Source organism: Ruditapes philippinarum, unplaced genomic scaffold, assembly GCF_026571515.1.
Source record: "Ruditapes philippinarum isolate M1 unplaced genomic scaffold, ASM2657151v2 ctg1034_1_1_1_1, whole genome shotgun sequence".
In the NCBI taxonomy this organism is placed as follows: Eukaryota; Metazoa; Mollusca; class Bivalvia; order Venerida; family Veneridae; genus Ruditapes; species Ruditapes philippinarum.
In genome coordinates, this window is record NW_026860488.1 from 145723 (window position 1) to 165344 (window position 19622).

At 32.5% G+C, this 19622-nt stretch overlaps 1 protein-coding gene across 1 annotated transcript in view; it reads left to right on the top strand.

Annotated features, from left to right (window-relative positions):
• Nucleotides 1-18766, top strand: part of LOC132760280 (uncharacterized) — a 72491-nt gene extending 53725 nt beyond the window's left edge. The window contains exons 39-60 of the mRNA XM_060752238.1: nt 3130-3345; nt 4019-4179; nt 4877-4995; nt 5656-5780; nt 6064-6258; nt 6832-7022; nt 7400-7533; nt 8209-8303; nt 8813-8997; nt 9509-9648; nt 10420-10547; nt 10813-10971; nt 11595-11812; nt 12368-12501; nt 12991-13109; nt 13674-13874; nt 14219-14399; nt 14830-14973; nt 15235-15374; nt 15603-15713; nt 16234-16486; nt 18747-18766. Coding sequence (XP_060608221.1) covers nt 3130-3345; nt 4019-4179; nt 4877-4995; nt 5656-5780; nt 6064-6258; nt 6832-7022; nt 7400-7533; nt 8209-8303; nt 8813-8997; nt 9509-9648; nt 10420-10547; nt 10813-10971; nt 11595-11812; nt 12368-12501; nt 12991-13109; nt 13674-13874; nt 14219-14399; nt 14830-14973; nt 15235-15374; nt 15603-15713; nt 16234-16486; nt 18747-18766 — 3369 coding nt within the window. The remainder of the gene's footprint in view (nt 1-3129; nt 3346-4018; nt 4180-4876; nt 4996-5655; nt 5781-6063; nt 6259-6831; nt 7023-7399; nt 7534-8208; nt 8304-8812; nt 8998-9508; nt 9649-10419; nt 10548-10812; nt 10972-11594; nt 11813-12367; nt 12502-12990; nt 13110-13673; nt 13875-14218; nt 14400-14829; nt 14974-15234; nt 15375-15602; nt 15714-16233; nt 16487-18746) is intronic.
• Nucleotides 18767-19622: the final 856 nt, after the last annotated feature.

Consider the following 19622-nt stretch of genomic DNA (forward strand, 5'->3'; position numbering starts at 1 on the left):
TTTGAAAGAAGTTGCCCCGCTCTTGATCGAAGATATTCCAAATAAAAGACAGTACCGGGCACGGGTCTAAGTCTGCTTCTGGCGCCAAATTCACGAACTTGAGTAACTGAAAGCGAGAGAGAGCATCGCATTTTTTTTACAAATGCCAGGTACATGATTAGCTTTGATGATGATGTTAAGATGAAGACAATTTAAAGCCAGGCACCTTACAAGACACATAACTTGTTCCGATTTTGAAGTAAACTTGTTTATTATTTGAACAACGGCCATATTATCACAATTAAATCTAATTTTTTTGTTAACTAAATCCGAGCCCCAAATATATAACGCAACCAAAATGGGAAATAACTCTAACGCTGTTATATCAGATGTAATTCCGCGTTTGTGCCATACTTGAGGCCATTGAGCATGGCACCAATGTCCCTTGAAATATAACCCAAAGCCCCGATCTTGACCTCCAGCACTGTCAGAGTATAAATTAACATCTTCATTAGTTACCCAGAATCTGTCATGAAAAACAGATATTCCGTTAAAATTATTCAGAAAAAACAACCACATCTCTAAATCAAGGCGAATTGCCTTATTTATCCTTATACGATGATATTTTTTTGTAAGTCCGCAAATTGAATTTATTAAACGGCGGATAAATGGCCTACCAATTATTATAGCCCTACAGCAGAAATTCAGTGATCCTATAAGAGACTGCATTTTGCATAAAGTTGTTTTCTTATTAATGAGAATTTCCTTAATTTTCAGGACAACTTCGTTAATTTTAGAAATTGGGATTCTGACAGTCATTTGATCGGTATTGAGTTCAAGTCCGAGAAATATTAAAACTTCTGTCGGGCCTTCGGTTTTTTCATGGGCTATGGGAACACCTAATTCTGCAAAAACATCTTTAAAATGGTTCAGATCTCGAATGCACAGATCTGTTGTCTTATTGCCACCTAAAAAATCGTCTAAATAGTGAATCAATTTGCCAGACTTCATTTTTAATTTCACGCTAAATTCTAAAAACCTTGCAAATCTTTCAAATGTTATACAACTTATTGATGCTCCGAAGGGGAGGGCCTTATCAAAATAATATTTATCATTGAAACGAAAACCTAGTAATTCAAAATCAGAAGGTTGTATAGGTATTATCCTATAAGCGCTTTTAATGTCCGATTTAAAAAGTTTACAGTTACGCCCCAATTCTTGTACTAAATTGACTGCTTCGTCAAAACTGGTATATTGAACAGTACAGACAGCTTGGTCAATATAATCATTGATTGATTCCCCAGAGGGGTAAGATAAATGATGTATCATTCGAAATTCGCCGGGCGTCTTTTTGGGGACAAGACCTACAGGGGAGACAATTAAGTTTGGCAGTGGACGCTCATTAAATGGGCCAGCTATTCTGCCCGCTTGAACTTCTTTATTTATTTGAGACTGTATAATATCAGGATTTAATGCTGTTGAACGTAAATTTTCAGAATCACGTAAAACTCTTGGCCCAGAATACTGAACAGGAAACCCATTTACAAAACCGTTAATTAAAAAATGCGCCTCTTTTCTATCATATTTTGAACAATAGTATTTCAGACTAATTACATTGACAGGCGATTTTGCTATATTGAAAATATCATTATGACAAACAGTTTCAGTTATAGGCGTGGGCGGGCTATTTTGTGTGTTGACCTCTTGCGCCGCCCCTGAAAAATTTTCCAGCTGGTTTGGCTCGAAAAATATTCTGAGCCTTTGATGAGGGCGGATTTGCAACATGCGAGATGTTATTGCAATGAATCTCTGGGTGTACCCCATTACATTTAGAACAGTTATGGGAGAATTTGCAATTCTGCCACGTGCAAGACCCTTTGTTGTAGTCATTGCACGTGTATCTACGAGGAGTTGATAGGGAATATGTTTGAGATGTATCTTTTACTTGCATGCATCGCCACCAAAGATCATTGTTAATTTGTGACCAGCTTTGTGGCGATAATGCCTGGCGGAGACGAAATTGTTCGTCATAAGTTCGCCATGCTATTCCACCCTGCTGTAGAGCACATTCCCGGATATTAAACATGTAATGTAACATTTCATGTACTTTATCTGGATGGTTAAGAAGATATATAGATGTGTAAATGATGAATGCATTTGTCCATTTCTCTATAGACATTATTTTCTCTTTACATTCTCTTTGAACAGTTTCAATTTGACCATCAGCATTTATTTTGAAAATACCTCCGCTACAAAACTGTGATAATTCTACGGTGCCTTTTAACAACAAAGAGAGATTTACGTACTCGCCCTTGCAAATTTGCTGCTTAAGTGAAGACGGTACATGGGCAGCTAAATCGTCGCTTGCCAGGCGAACTAGATTAGATAAATTAGGAGCGGGCGAGTTTGAGGGCAGTGAATTCAGGAGTGTTTGGTTCGATTCCGGATTTCGAAAAGATGAATTTTGACCTAAAGTGCTGCCACACCCCGATTGCATATTTCTATTTAAAATAGTTTTATTTCTCTTATCAGTAGCAATGATACCCGAGTCTTGAATAATTGTTTCAAAATCAATAAAATTGGACCCACCAGCATTATCTTGCAAGAATCTGCTGTCCATTCCGACGTCTTCCGACTCTGGTCTGCTCAAGCCACGTGCTTCCACGTGTTCCGCTTCTGCGCCATTCGCTTCATCTGCATTTCGTTTGCGCCCCCTTGTAACAGGTCTATCATTTGTAGGCCGCTCCTGATTCACAACTCTGCCCTTACTCGCCGCTCCTCTACGACCCATAGCTCTCCTTACGCCTCTACCTCGTGGCATTGCTGATATTTTAAATCTATTTTAGCTGTCAATATTAAATCTCTCAACGTTGTTGTCGTGTCGACTATAGCTAGCTAACTGAGAATGTTGTACTGGGAATGTTGCACGGGATTTTCGTGCAACGCGTAAACCCATCTAATGAAATTATACCTATTCTATGCGCTAACTATAACGGGAACCTGACTTATAAAATAAGCGAAACGTTACAATGTAACGGAAGGAAACAATTTATTTCTCAAGCTAAATAAAGGAAATTATTTTCATATAAATAATTTATATTAAATTTTGTTTTGTTCTGTTCAATAACCTTTTTGTGCTGTTTGTATTAGGACGAGGATGCACCCACAAGAAAAAGTATTTTAAAATCACTGGTATGTGGGGAGAATGAAAAGGTACATGAATATATGGAGAGATATTTATATGGGATGATAACTGGTGATCCAGCATATATCTGGATGTTATGTAACGTGGATATGGCAGAATGGAACAATACATTGAACAGTAATTCTTATACTGAATGGGACCTCTATCAAGTTCAAATGATGGTAAACATGCTTTTGTTATTTCAAACATTATTAATTAATCAAATACTATGACATGAAGGAGTGGAAAACATGGCTCACACTTGTTGAAAATGACAGAAGTTAAAAATAAAAGAGTTCTTATGTTTTGTCAGGGCAAAACTTCATCAATTATGTTTTTGTTATGTACATCTATTATGGTAACAGATTTTGAAGACTAGATTTTTTAATGATAAGATTGTAAAAATAAAAGTTCAGATTATTTTTTATTAAAATTTGCTAAACTTCTGACATATTTTATATGGTGGCAGTGGTGGTAATTTACTCTCCTAATCAAACCCAGGTCATCCTATTCACAGTCCAGCACTCTACCTATTGAGCTACTCAGACAGCTTATAAAATCATGGAATTGTTTTGTCTAAGTACACTTATTTTAAGACAATTATGTTACCATACCAATTTGAATGTTTGCTGTAAATATGAATTAACTATACAGTATAGAGATGAACTACCATGTAATTCAGGATTCTGTAATTCAGTGCCGCATTACGTCTGCTGCATAACTTTTAAACACTTTGAAACTAAAATCCCTCACAGTAAAAATGGACTGTTCCAAATTCAAAGCAAGGCAAGTCCATTACAAAAATGTAGCAGAGTAAGGTTTATCTAGATACTAATTGATCATCTTCTGTTTCAGTTTAACCAGGCCGTAGAAGATAAAATGGCGGAACATGATGACAAGGTGGCCAGTAAAACTGTTCTAGAAATGTTGGAGAAATTGAACCTGGACGGGCTATTGAACAGCAGCTCCACAACAGAAGACTGGCTACGAAATAGTCAAGACACTGGTCTTGAAGGGTAGGTTATGATTTAGAATTTCATTCTTCTTGAGATTATGCTACCACATTATCAGTTTTAACACTTGCTATGTGAAATATCTCAAATGAACTTGTCCATCATTCTTTCTGGACAAAATCATACATCATTTTTAGGGGAAAATTTCATAAAATGTACTGACTGACTTAATAGCGAACAGTGAAGACCACAGTCTTGGTCTGCACTGGTCGCGTTGAGTATATTCATGTCCTGCCAGTAGGCTAAAGGTTTAGGACATACCATTTTCCTTGACCTTTAAATTGGCTACATGCATGACATTCATTGAGATATAAAGATAAAATTGACTAAAATTAAGGAATTTTCACCCTAGGAGTTATATTGATATGAAATTCATAAAATAATATAACTATTAAAGGAGGGATGGATGAGTAATGGTTTTAATATAAGTGTCATCTATAGGATAGAATTTAACAAAATCACAACAATGGCTTGCCTAAACAACAAGTGTAATAAACGGCTGAACCAGCTTGCACTCTGTCTCACAGTCTGCAAGTCATGGCTTGGCTGTAAATCTTTACAACTTTATTTTACAATTCTGATATTGAAATTGCTAAAGTAACAATGGGTGCCTCTGAATTCAAAGCAGGTAGGTCCATGATATGAGTTAAGGATATATATTTTAAAAATTGAACAATAAAATTATTTATTTATATTATAGGCTAATGTATGTGCTGGAGATGATTGCGGAAGAGGATATACTAAAGGACTTTAAAGCCATGTTGCTGATTATTATTGAAGTACAGGAGTATATCAACACTATGCTGGAAAAATTTACAGGTGTGTGTAAAAATAATTTCAAGTTTTCATTTGCAAAAGTACTTTTGAAAAAGACATATCCCCACAAATTGAACCAAAAAAAAAGATCTATATGTTCAGAAAAATAAGTACAGTATTTAAAACAAACATGTTTCAATTATGAAAATAGATCCAGCCATCTGTATGCAAAGTTATTTTTCCAAAATCCTTTTCACAGGTACATATTGCCCCATAATTTTAATAATTTGTATTTTGTAATGGAAAAGTTTGTTAAGTTGAATGCATTGTGAAATGTTGGTAAGGCAGTACTGCGTATGAATCTGATATCAACATACTATCAGTTGTTATCATGTTGCCTTATTTATGTATTTTGCACAAAAAGTGATCAGGAGTAAAATTACTATACAATCTAAGTGAGATCAACACAGAAATAATCCAATTTGAAATGAGTTTTTACAGCAATGTTAGTCCATGATGATGATGGAAAGATGTGGTATTTACTGCTGTTCACTTATTGTGTTTCTCACCTGCAGTGAGTACATCTAAAGACATTAAAGACAGCCATTCACTTCTTATGCACCATTCTTTTATTTTTCAACAAATCTTAGGTATTGTAAAAGTTTTGTTTCCATTTTTGTATTGATAAGAATAATCAAAGGATATAAAATCATGTTCCTTCAGGAAATGAGAGTGTACCTATCACTGATATACTTCCAAGTTCCAGTGCCATGGCTGATTTTATAGAGAATTTGGCCAGTAGTGATACTGTGTCATTGTTCACACTGGCCTATGTTGATCCCGCCAAGGTAAATATTGTTGCTAATTTACTAGAGATTAGATGGGGTAGCTGAATATTAAAATAAAAATTGGTTGAGAATTTTAACATTGCCAACCTTGTGTCATATTGGCAGAATTCTTGAGAATACCTTTATATTTTAGTGAGAACCATTTTACTGTTAAACTGGAATGAAATAAGATCTGTTTTTATCTACATTTTGATCTACCTTTTCTTTTTAACATTTTATAAAAAATATTTAATGTGCACATTGTTGACCAACCTAATTCATTCAATGAAAACTTCATTTTCAGTTTATCACATTAATGTTCAGTAATGACTGGGAGAGGACAATTTGTAATCTGGATATATTTATGGACACGTTTGACTTTCCGAGCGACATAAACGTGACAGAGCTACAGCAGCATCTCTGCTCGGAATATGCTTCTCAAAAACCTTACTTAGATGACATAATGAGTAAATTAGATGCGGAGAAATTGATAAAAAATGTAAGAGTTTTTTTTTCTACTTACCTGTGTACTTTTAAGTGATTGATTTATGGTATAAAAATGTATATTATGTCTTCTTGTGTTTTCTTGACCAGTATTATGAATAAGAAAACAAAAAAGATATATTACTGTCTGAGATAAATATAGTCACACTTGTAAACAAAGGTTATTCAAGGGAGAGACCAAACATGGTCTTTAATGACAAGTGGACTTTATTTGGAGGTTAAATTGTTCTTTTAATCAATTGAAGGTTGTTGAAAAGTGGCATATTTTCCACTTTGATCTTTATTTGGAGGTGGCCTTTACCACAGGTTTGACTGTACTATGTTATTTTCATGTCTTTTATGATATTGACAATATTATTTGCCTATAAGATGGATCATATTTGTAAAACAAAATGGATGGACTGGACTACACTATTTTGTTTTCTGCATAAAATTATTGCTTTTATCTTTAAATCCAAGCAAGTATAAATAGACTGTTCCAAATTCAAAGTTAGACAAGTTCATTATAGAACTAAAGGAGATAGTAGGTTAATTTAAAAATTTTTTTTTATTTTTCCGTTATTTCCAGATTGAAAATATCATAATGAATGACACTGTTAATGCAAATAACGAGACTTGGGCCTATATGTCCACACTGGTAGACAGTATAGTAAGAAGTTTACTTGATCTGGAGAATGCAGATATAACTGGTGTAGAAGACTGGTTCCAACCTATTCTGAAAGCTCTAGAAAATATGGGAAATACGGCCGAGACTGAAAGGTATTTGAATTACTTTTTGTTTATATAATAATTTATCAAATTGTCTGCTTTTGCTTTTGAAGTATCCCCGAAAAGTACTTTGATTTTCTTCAAATGTATTCAATCAAATTTGTCTTTTTGTGTAACAGCAGTTTGGTTCTGAACAAACATAGTGAAGCGCAAATCGTTCTTGAATTTATTTGTATTGAACTCAATGTACAGGAGCAGAATGTATCGATTTTGATCAGAGAGAAAGGTTGAATTTAGGAAAAAATTTTGGATAAGAATAGTTTCTTTTAGTCACTTTTGATTGTTATATATTTTATTCTTATATTATATTATTAAAACACTTACAATAAGTTATATAGTGCACTTATAGTTTTGTTTTCATGTTACAGTTATGAAGAAGTATGTGAGCGTACACTACAATATACCATGTCAACAGAGATGTATTCTACGTGGGTTAAACCATACATGGATTCTGTACATACATTTATCATGATTTCTAACTCTGTCATGAATGTACAAATTGGTAAGCTACGTACATTTTCTTGAAAATTTCTGATTAAGTTTTGTTAACTCTGCTGGTGGCCATATTGACTTGCTTGTATCTGCTAGTAGTATAGAGCCAGGCTATAACTTCCGTGCAGTCTGACCAGGCTCTATATTGTTGGCTACAAAATTTTTATATTTTCATTCTTAAGTCTTTTGAGGACATGAATTCCAGATTTCAAATAAGGGCAAATCTGTTAAATAAATTCAACTTGGTATTTAATTGGAAAACATGCATAATAGATTAGGCTTAGCATTAGAAAAGAAAATCAATGTGAGAGAATAATGTTAAATTGACCTTGACAAAAATCTTATACTGTATATTTTGCAAAATTATCACACCTTATATATTTTATACAATTATTAATGATTAATTAGATAAACTTTGTATTTTGACATCTTAATATGCTGGTATTAAATGAATTTTTGATGATTATGTCATAGGAATTGATGTTATTTCAATGTCACAAAAAAAGTTAACGTGATTGATAATAATAGAAAATGAAAGACGATGGTCATGCATCACAGAAATATGTACATTTTAAGTAAACTGAAATTTTTTGTCACTGTTTTCGCAGATTTATGTGCATTTTGATTATATTGAAGTGTAACGGTTTGTATACCAGTAATTTATGATATTTCTTATTCTTTGTAGGTGTTGATGAAGCTGTGTGTCAGATGCAGATGAAGAATATCACAGACGTTATTAAATATCTCGATGATCGTGGTTTAATTCGTGAACTGAAAAAGGTTTGCACTATCTGAATAATCTCCCCCTTTCCGACCCCATACTTCCAATACAGCTATATTTCTTTAGCATAAATTTTAGAAATAATTTGTGTGTCTGGGAATGGGATATCAACATCCTGACATCTAACCATCAAGTATCGTAAAAAAATTTACTTTGATTCTGATTTGAGGAGTTTGTGATTAGGGTTTCAGTCTCTGGCGTCAATTATGGGGCTTTAAGCCCCACTTGGGTCAACAATATGTTTTTGATATAATACCAATTCTTTTTATTCAAGTACTGTATTGTTTCAATTTAATGCCCCCACCCCCTCTAATAAATAATGATTTTCATAATTGAATTGTACAGCCCTTTTGAAAAATGCAAGCCCCTGGGGGCATTACATGGAAATAATATGGTAAGTGGATATTAAAGTGATTTATATAGACTTAAAACATGTTTAACAATCAAACAGAAGTAAGTAGTTGTGATTCATTTTATACTAAATTTGCACTGACTATTTCATTTTCAGATTGAAGAAATGATGTCACAAAAAACCGAGACAGAATTCTCTTGCGCAAGGACTTCAACATATACTGGTTTCTTTGAAACATTAGCCACATCTCTAACTAAAGTATTTGATGGATCATCAAATATTGTGGAGTGTGTAACAGAAACTTTATCCGACTCTGAGGGATTACTTCAAGACCTTTCGAAGTAGGTTTAGTTAAATCTTTATAATTATCACCTTTGTGCAGTAACTGGTTAACTCCTATTAAACTATATAAGGAGTTAACTCATTAATGCACTAAGGTGACAGTATATTTTAACATGATTGTGATTAAAGCTTTAAACTTGTTTGAACCTGTCAGTGGCCTCTTGGAACTAACAAGAAATGGTGTCATATCAGGAAACATAGTTGTGACCCCACTAGTGTTCAATTTGAATTCTTACTTCATGATTTTTTTTTAAATTAATGTAAAGTATAAACTGATATCTGATTAAATTATTGACAAAAAAATATAAGGGATAAAAAAGTTTTAAATTGTTCTTAAACATTTATTACATGTTTATAACACAATGGGCATGTTTTTGGAACAGATGTACATGTAGTCTTTAATTGAAACAGATGCAGTCTTTTAGAAAATATTATTTCCCATAGTTCTTAGTAAATAAAAACTCACCATTTAATTGTATGCATTGTATATTTTTTTTTATTTATTTACAGATTATTCAGCGCAGGTTCTGAAGCATTAGAGTTACTGCAAAATGAAGACATCCGGGCACTTCTTGACAGCTTGATGGGTACAAATGGTTCAACAGAATTTATTGATATGATTCGAGAAATATACAACCAACAAGAAGCTGGTAACATTTTTAATGATAATAGATATATAAATTAATGTTTTTTAGTAATCAAAAGATATTCATTCAATCAGCAAGGCTTCATCATTGTTCCCAAATAATGGAAGTAAAATTATTATTACCTTATGTTAATGTAAAATTGTGGTAGATTATTACATCCCTTTGATATATAAAATGGAGGTTAAATGACTATTTCCCATTGAAATATAAAATGGAGATTATCCCTTTGATATATAGAATGGAGGTTACCTTTTAAAATTGAGGTACTTTATATTAACCCTTTGATAAATAAAATGGAGGTTATATCCTTTTGAAATATAAAATGGAGATTAACATTTAAAAATGGAGGTTGATCATTATATTCCTTTGATGTATAAAATGGAGGTTAAATCATTATATCCTTTAAAATATAAAAGTGAGGTTATACCTTTGGTAAAACATTTAAAATGGAGGTAAAACCATTACAGAACTTTGATGGAATAAAATAGAGGATGATCATTATATCCTTTTGAAATATTAAAAAATAGAGGTAAAATATCCCTTTGATATATAAAATGGATGTTATCTCTTATGTCTAAATGGAAGTAAAAATTTAAAATGGAGGTAGATTATTGTAAAACCTTTGATATATGAAATGGAGGCTAAATCACAAACTTTTGAAATAGAAAATCCTTTGATATATAAAATGGAGGTTAATATTTAAGATGGAGGTAAAAATCATTACAACAGTTTGATATTTGTAAATATTATATATAATGATACATTTTATTACAGCTGTGAAACAACTACAGGATAGTTTAGAAGATGACATGTCAGATATCACAGCTTTCCTACAGAAAACTCTCTCTACAAGTATAGATTCTGTATTCTCCTCCCTCAATATGACATTCCTAGAAAATGCTGTGAGTATTTGTTAAACCTTACTACAATTTCCCACTCACTCAGTGAACAATTAATTGATTCAATATTTAAAATCGTCACAAAATGTCATGAGTTTTTTCTAATCTTGAGTCATAATTAAAACACTGACAAGATTTTCTAATTGTAGATCTACTTCAGAAACATTTTAAACTATTCAGCTTAAGTGAATGAGAAAAATTGAATATATAGAAATGCTTAATGACAGTGTTGTTACATTGTTGTAAATAATAAAACAAACTTTTTCAGAAAAACTTGACAGCAGATGAGCTGATAGAGAAACTATGTGAGGCAAGTAATACCAGTTCCCTTGATGTAACATTACTGGCTACATTATGTGGGGACGACAAAGAGCTAGCAAAGGAAGTCGCACAAAATCTGGCAAACTATGCACAGACTCTGGAAGAGGTATATTTTTTATTATTTTTGTATGGCATATTTGTAATCTCGTAACTATGCAGGCACATGAAGTTTGTATATACAGAATTTATTTTAGTTTGATTGTGTAGGAAGCTATAAGCTTATAGACACACTTTCGAATCTGTTCCTGAAACTAACCAGTACTGAGTAATGAGGGTAAAGTATTTTGCTCAAGGAAATAATGACTTGCCCCTGACAGGGTTTGAATCCATGTAGCTAGTGATCATTAGATAACTAGTCCAACATGCTTCCACTTGAATTTGTGTTGAAATTAAAGGCTTATGCTACAATTATTTATATGCATGTACATGTATGTATATGTTATACATATGAAATACAGAATGAAATTTTCATACCAAAACAGAATTTATTTAAATAACTTTGCATGATATTCGAATATTATAAGAGTAAGCTTGGTGACCCCCAATTTTTTGTGCTTAGAGTGTTTCTCTCATCATATTGTATGATCATGCAAAGTTTTAATAAGTTCTAAATATTCCAGTAATATCTATGTAAGAAATATTTTTTTTATGTTTTATGCGTTTGGATCTCAGGAAAGTTCTTTTAACATATTGTTATATATTGAAATATTTTACTATTGTTGTCTTCAGCTTGAAGAGTTGGCAGAATATGACTCTACGGCATTCTGGTCAAAGGTTTCTAAGGATATATCAGCTTTAGTTGGCAACATTGAAGGTTTGTCATCCTTGACGAACCTCGTGGCTCGACTGGGTACAGTTGATATAGCCAAGCTTGGTGAGGATAGGGAACTCTTAAGAACACTCCAAGAATTACTTGTAGATAATGGACCAGATGCTATTTTGAAAAAGTGAGTAAATTTTTCTTTTTTTTCTTTATTGCAGTTTAAATACTTTCTTTCATATACATGTACATGTAGATCAACACCAGTTTTGCAATAATTTATTTTTCATTATTATTTGTTCTATGCAAGAGAAATACAGATTGTTCGGCATATTATTTGAAACAGTGACTGAGGATGAATTGAATTAAACAAATTATAATATTATCACTGGACTTGTGATTGACCAAATTATTCCTATGCTGCTGCTGCTTATTAAATGTAGGCTGAAGGTCTTTATTTACAAAGTAAAATGTTGTTATTATTGTGTTTTTTCCCTCTGTATGTGTAAATACAACTTGATTATATATATAGTAAAGGGGTGCTTGATGATAATTTTGTCCTTGATTTTCAACCTGTACCATGCATGATATCGTAAATGGAATTGCCCAAATTTAAGACAAATATGGCAAATGTACTCATGTAAAAAAGTGAGTCAAAAATTATTTGTGAAGAAAATATTTTTTTACTTCTTAATGAGATATAGTTAACTGAAAAAACATCTTCTATACATTTTCTTTACAGCTTGAATGTGTTACTGGATGATTTTAAAATACTAGATGATAGTAACTTGACAAATAGTATCCTTGACGATGTTAGAATGCTTGCAGAAGGTGTGTTTGCCTTCACCTCACTGAGGGACATGTTTGTTGCCAATGGTATGTTTATATAATAATATATCATATTATTATAACTGTATTTAGAATAGAAAAAATCATTCATTACGTACTTCTTAATTCTTTAATGGTGGGTTACTTCTAAAAAAGTCAGTGATTTAAAGTGCTAATACTCTCCTGCATGTTTGTCAGTAATTTTGCATATGCTTTTTAGTTCCCTATTATTATAATGACAAGAGCACTTTAGTTTGTCTTTCTTGTATTGCAAATTTAGAGTGGATTCGGAGGAGAGAGGGTTAGGGGTTAGATTACGATGACAATTTTAAAGGCACATCATTCCTTAGGGGGAAAAAAGGACAACCATAAGTTTTATGATTTTTAAATACCTATTTTAGAGCATGTTATATGCTTATCACCTGAAGAAAGCAGTGCTGAATGTCTAATTTGTTGTCATAAAAGTAGGAAAGTTTAAACAAATTAATACGTTTTGTATTTTGACTTCCATACAAAATAATGTGCGAAACATTTCAGTTCAAATAAAGGACCTCGTTAAAGATACAGAATACCTTCGTAATTACATGATTGACACAATGAAGTTACCTGAAAATGTAACAGAAGCTATAATTGATGGAAGCCTCAGTTTAGATGCTGTAAGTAAATGATGTTAATATACCATTACATGTTTTGGTTTGTATGTTATACAATATAAGTATTGTAAATATTTGTGTTATTGTGCCCGTGTATGAATTGTGTTTTAATTTGTTTTAAATTTAGAATGCTGAAAATTTGTTTTGATATAGCTTCTTTTATAGATCATTTAGCAAAATGTACCGATGAAAACAATTAATATTTCTTATACAGTTAAGTATAATGCAGTTAGAAATATGTAAGATTCAGACCTTTGTAATGTCTATAATAAATTTTAGCTCCTTTGATTATATTAACTCCTTAGACAATATCCAATATTCATCAAAGTTCAGTAATGATGTTCATTTTCTTTATATCGTTGGGTGCACTAATTCATCCCTCCATCAAGCTTGGATCATTAGAAAATATAATGCATCAAACTAACACTGTAAAAATGATTACGGTAGGGAATCATGGCCAATTCTGGATATTTTGTCTTTTATACTTATAAATGATAGTGATAATGATAATATTAATGAAGGTACTTTATAGCAAGTAATGATAAATAACATTTTTTCTTGTTATAGCTGATATCTGCGGCAACAACAGACATTGAAAGCTATATTTGTAACAGTACTAAACTAAAGGAGACCATTGATGTAAAGAACGGTTCATCTTTGGATTTGGATCTTGTTAGTAAACAGTTCTGTAGTCTTGACAAAGCCACGGTGACGTCACTCGTTGATGAGATATTCCAGCAGTTAGATATCGGCCAACTAATGGAAGATGTAAGTATTAAAGATATCAGAAGTGAGCTCCATGACACCTAACGTTTTTTGCTTAAAATTTTTCTGTTTTCATATTCTAAAAATATTACAAGTTTAATGAAATTCTAGTGAACAGTTTTAATTCTGGCTATTTGTCTATATGAAAACTCCCGAAAATATTTTTAAGGAAGACATGTTTAATATGTTTAATTTAAAATGATTGTTTTTGAACTCAGCAGCTAATTAAAATTTTGTTATATTGTCACTTATTTGAAATTGTTTGCCTCTCATGGCTGTTATTTTAATTCACCTAGGGTTGGATCATTCTCATAGTGAAAGTGTTGTTTTGTTGTGTGTTTATATAGTTTGTTATAAATGGAGTTAATGGAATACTAAGGAGGTCTAATATAACACTTGATGCGACTAAGGAAGCTATAAAAAGCTTGGTTGATGCTAATGATGACTTACAGAAAATAACAAAGACGTTTAATGATTTCGCGGACACTATTCCTGATGCATTTACCACCCTTGCACAAGCTCAAACTGGTATGTATGTTGTACAATAATACATGTCTTTGGACTACCTTATAAGCTAAGTGAATAGAGCATTTCATGTACACAGTATTAAAGAATGTAATGACAGGTTTGTGGATATGTATGGTAGAGGAAGTTTTAGCAATTTTTGTCAATTCATGAAATTTGCCAATATCTCCATGTCACTAACTTAATTAATCCCTTAATATACAGTATAATTATGTAAAATAGAAAATAGAAAGATCGAGATGTACTTTGTTTGTTCATTGGGGAAAAATAAACGTGTAAAATTTTACTCCTTCGAACACTTAGAATTTGATTTTATGTCAACATCTGTTATCCATTTAATGCCTAATTCATTTAATTTTTATTGAAGAGTACAGTGTATTTATTTTTCTTTTGGTATATAAAAATATAAACTTTCTGTGTTTTATGATTTCAGGAGATCAGGAGTTTGGATCACTGTCAGCTATATTATGTGGTAATTCCATTCCAATGATAAGTGATGAATTTCAGACTGGTGCTGTGCTGAAATCCCGTACAGAACTGACAACAGAACAGCAGAGAGAGTTTGATGCTCTTCCTGGTGAGTAGATAAAACTTCATCGCAATAAGGATGTAACTTTATTTTCAAAAGCTTACAGCCAAAATGACTTACCTTTGCTATAGATATAAACCCAAGCCAGTTTGCTTATTCTGAAAACCTGACCAGACAATTAACTGTTTCATTAAAGCATTTTGATACTGAAACCCCACACATTAACAATATGCAAATTTTCTACAAAGAATTTTGTTTTCAATACAATTTTCACCGTCATAACAATTATTATAATTTATTTGGCCACAGGAACTGCATGCAAGGATATGTATGTGCGCATTCTGAAAGATAGAAATGGCCCAATCATATGGTCTTATTTGAAACCACTTCTCCGAGGAAAGATTGTGTTTTCACCAAACACACCTGAAGCAAGAACTATTGTCACACAGGTAAATCTATACTTCATTTCCTGAAGATATATTTTGCTTTTAGTTATCTAATTTCTGATTTAGGTACTTAAGCTTCTGTTCATGTCCTAAGCAAAGCAGTTAAATAAGAACATTTTGTAATTTAAAAAATAACAATGTTCACAGCTGTGTTCAAAGCATTTTCTTTAATTTCTATTACTTTGGTTCTTTTTTTGTTACATTGTCTTTCTTGTTGATTTTCATATAAAGATCAATACAACATTTTCATCACTTGAGGAATTTATAGAGCTGGCGGTAGACTGGGCAGAGGGGTCAGTTGCCCTTGGCAACCTTACAGGAGACAAGGCAAAGGAGTTACAGGTTTGAATTTATAGCACCTTTTTCATACCTATCAATATAATTTCCATATAAGTGTTTTCAGTCTTAATATACATGTATATGATACTGTAAAAAGTAGTGATAAGAAGTGCGAAAATTCACTTGTGCTTGTAAGATTTGAATATGCATATCATTTTTAGCATCTCAAAAGTGCTAAATATCATACAATATGGGCAAAACAATACATTTTGTTTTAGAGAATACTTCAAAATATTTATGTACTGACTGAATGTCAAATAGTGTAGTCCATAATCAGATGGAACGGAAGTACCGGCTGATTGTGGTCTGCACTGATTCCATGGGAAAAAATTGTTAATGCTAGCAGGCTAAACGTTAATTTTTTTTATCATTACATGGGTAATTTTCATTGAATATATTGAGTTTAGATAAACATACTTTTTTCAAACTTGGCAAATCATAGATTTAGTTCAGATAGACTTGATTTGTTCAAACTTGACAAATGATGGAGACAAAGCTGATGAACCTTGTATTGACATTACAGGACTTAGTAAGCAGTAACGTGATAAAGAGTATGTTAACGGAGGTATCGGGGGTTGATACACGAGAGTTAGATGATATTCTATATACACTAGAGGACACTGACATGGATATGATGAATGGAATCAGTAAAGTAGCAAAAATGATTAAAGACTATGTATCATGTTTGGAACTGGATAGATTTGAAGGGTTCAATACAGAGGTGGAAATGGAGAAAGCAGCAGCTGAACTGGCCAAGGACAATTCTTTGTTAGCTGGTATGTATTTATTGTTATATACTTTTAAAATTATAACTGAACTGTAATAATTTATTTTTAATATTTCATATACATGCAGTAACAAATTTATGAGCAAGAACAGTTGATAAAAATAAGGCAAGATGCAAACTAAGGAAATTGTCTTATTTATTGTCGTTTTCATTGGATATTTGTACTTTTATCTTCTTTGACACTATATATTTTTTATGGTATTTTGTTTTGATGCCCCCACAGAGTGGGAGCATATAGCATTGCAATTGTCCGTCCGAGTGTTCGTCCGTCCGAGCAAACATTTGATATTTATGAGCTTCATTCCGTAGTTAAATAAAGAACAAAAACTCATAAAATTCAAATTAAGAGCTATTTTTTTGTTTTTATGAGCTAATTTTGCTTATGAACTTTGGTCCAGGTGTAGTTTATGAGCTGATTTGCCTCTTAAATATCAAAAGTTGGTATGTCCCTACATCTGTCCATAGGTCCCGAAATCTTGTGAACGCAACTCCTCTTAAACCGGATGGCAGATTTAGCTTAAACTTCCAGGGATGAACAACCTTAATGTGCAGATGGTAGTAAAGGAAAGAATTTTTGCCGGACCGAATTTAAAAGAATTATGGCTCTTTGTTGATTTTTTCACTATATACTATGTAGAAATTTTGTGAACGCAACTCCTCTTAAATTGGATGGCAGATTTTGCTTAAACTTCCAGGGATGAACAACCTTAATGTGTAGATGGTAGTAAAGGAAGGAATTTTTGCTGCGACCAAATTTAACAGAATTATGGCCCTTTGTTGATTTTTTAGCTCGACTATACGAAGTATATAGAGAGCTGTCCTACTCGCCCCGGCGTCGGCGTCCGCATCCAGATTTCAGATTAAAGTTTTGGTGCAGTAAAATATTTTTCACTATAACTTTGTAATTTTTTAAGGTATCAACTTCAAACTTCAAATATATGTTCCTTATCATCAACCACATCTTATGTGACAAGGTTCATAACTCTAGCACCAATATTTTCAGATTTATCTCCCCTTGAACTTAGAATTTTCCTTAAAAAATACTATTTTTTACTGTTTTTTCCTTATTTCTTAAGGGATCAACCTCATACTACAAATATATGTACCTTATCATCATCCCCATATTATGTGACAAGGTTCATAACTTTAGCACCAATATTTTTCAGATTTATCTCCCCTTAAAAATATTATTTTTTACTGTAACTTATTTATTTCTAAAGGGATCAACTTCATACTTCAAATAAATGTACCTTATCATCATCCACATCTTATGTGACAAGGTTCATAACTCTAGCACCAATATTGGCAAGAATTATCTCCCCATCAACTTAGATTTTTTTACAAGAAAATGTTATTTTTTACTATAACTTTTTTAGTTTTTTAAAGGTATCTACCTCAAACTTCAAAATACTTATTCCTATAATCACAATTATATTTTATGTGTCAATGTTCAATAACTCTTGAAGTGATTCTTTACAGATTTATTTCTCTTTTTGAAAACTTAGGATTTTCTTTAAAGAAATATTATAACTTTTTACTTTTTTAGGTATCTACTTCAAACTTCAAATATATACTTCTTATCATTACATGATACATGTTGTGTAACCAGGTTCATAACTCTAGCGTGACTATTTCTAGAATTATTTCCCTTGATCTTGAATTTATTTTAACAAATGTTATTTTTACTATAACTTAATACATAATTATACATAATTGATTTTTCTTTCATAGTTTTGTCCTCCTTACTGCGTCCAGTATTTTATTAGTCGAGCTTGGCTGTCCTCCTGAGACAGCCTTTGTTCACTATATACTATGTAGAAATTTCCAGTGAACGCAACTCCTCTTAAACCGGATGGCAGATTTTTGCTTAAAAACTTCCAGGGATGAAACAACTTAATGTAGGAGATGGTAGTAAAGGAAAGGAATTTTTGCTGCAACCAAATTTAAACAGAATTATGGCCCTTTGTTTGACTCCTTTTTAGTTTTCAAAACTTGTGGCACATGTGTCCCCCAAAAAATATTTTGACCTAGAGTCATAAGATTGACAGAACAGTGGCATGTTGGGCATCCGTTGTCCCTATGGACACTTTTCTTAGTTAAATATTGAATGACATAAAATTTTACCAAGATGCAATGTAATATTTCATTATTTGTGGCATCATTTTGGATATATGGATCCTTGTTTTAATATCAATATTGCATGAACAGGTCTGACAGACAAAATTTAAGTAATACCTTATTGATTACAGGTATTGTATCTGTTTTTTGACATGCGCCGAGCGACGAGTCTACACGAAGGAAAAGAACAATCTGGTCATCTATTCCTACACATATACATTACACAATACGAATGGATGTTGACAATAACTTCCTGTACACTGGACAAAATAAAGTGTGTGCCGAATATGTGGAGACCGCACAACCGGTAATGACAAACTTCTTCACCGAGATGAGAATTTTCCCGTGGGTTCCTTGGCGGCAGCTTCAGAGGACATTGATTGATGAAGCCAAATTATATCCCTTCATGTTGGGGAGGAACGTTACCTTACCTTCGAGTAACAAACCAACCAGTTCCCTTACCCATTGCCATACTCAAGACTTGTAAGTTAACTTTAAAATAACCCAACTTTGGTTAATAGGTACATGTATTGCATGCATATGTTTGTAGTTGGGAAATGATTTTATACAAAATATTATGATAATTTTTAAAAGTTGAAAAACGTTTTTTTCTTTCACCACTTTGTTTCATTTAAGAGACAGATTTTAAAAATTGTTGGCACTGGACTGGACTGTGCCGCATCACGACAAAACCCAAAAACATAATCTTGTTTTGCAACCTGCATGGGATCCAGACCAGCCTGGGCATCCGCACAGTCTGGTCAGGATCCATGCCCTTGTTTCGCTATCAACTTTCTTCTACTTGTAATAGAGTTGGTAAGCGAACAGCATGGATCCTGATCAGACTGCACAAGCATGCGCAGGTAGTCCTGGATCCATGTCTGGTCATAAACCCGCTATGTAGGTTTTTGTTGTGACTTTAGGCTCAAAATGTAAACCCATTATTATTACCCAATTGCAAAGACTAAGATAAATGTATATTTTCTTCCCCAGGTTTTGTGAATACA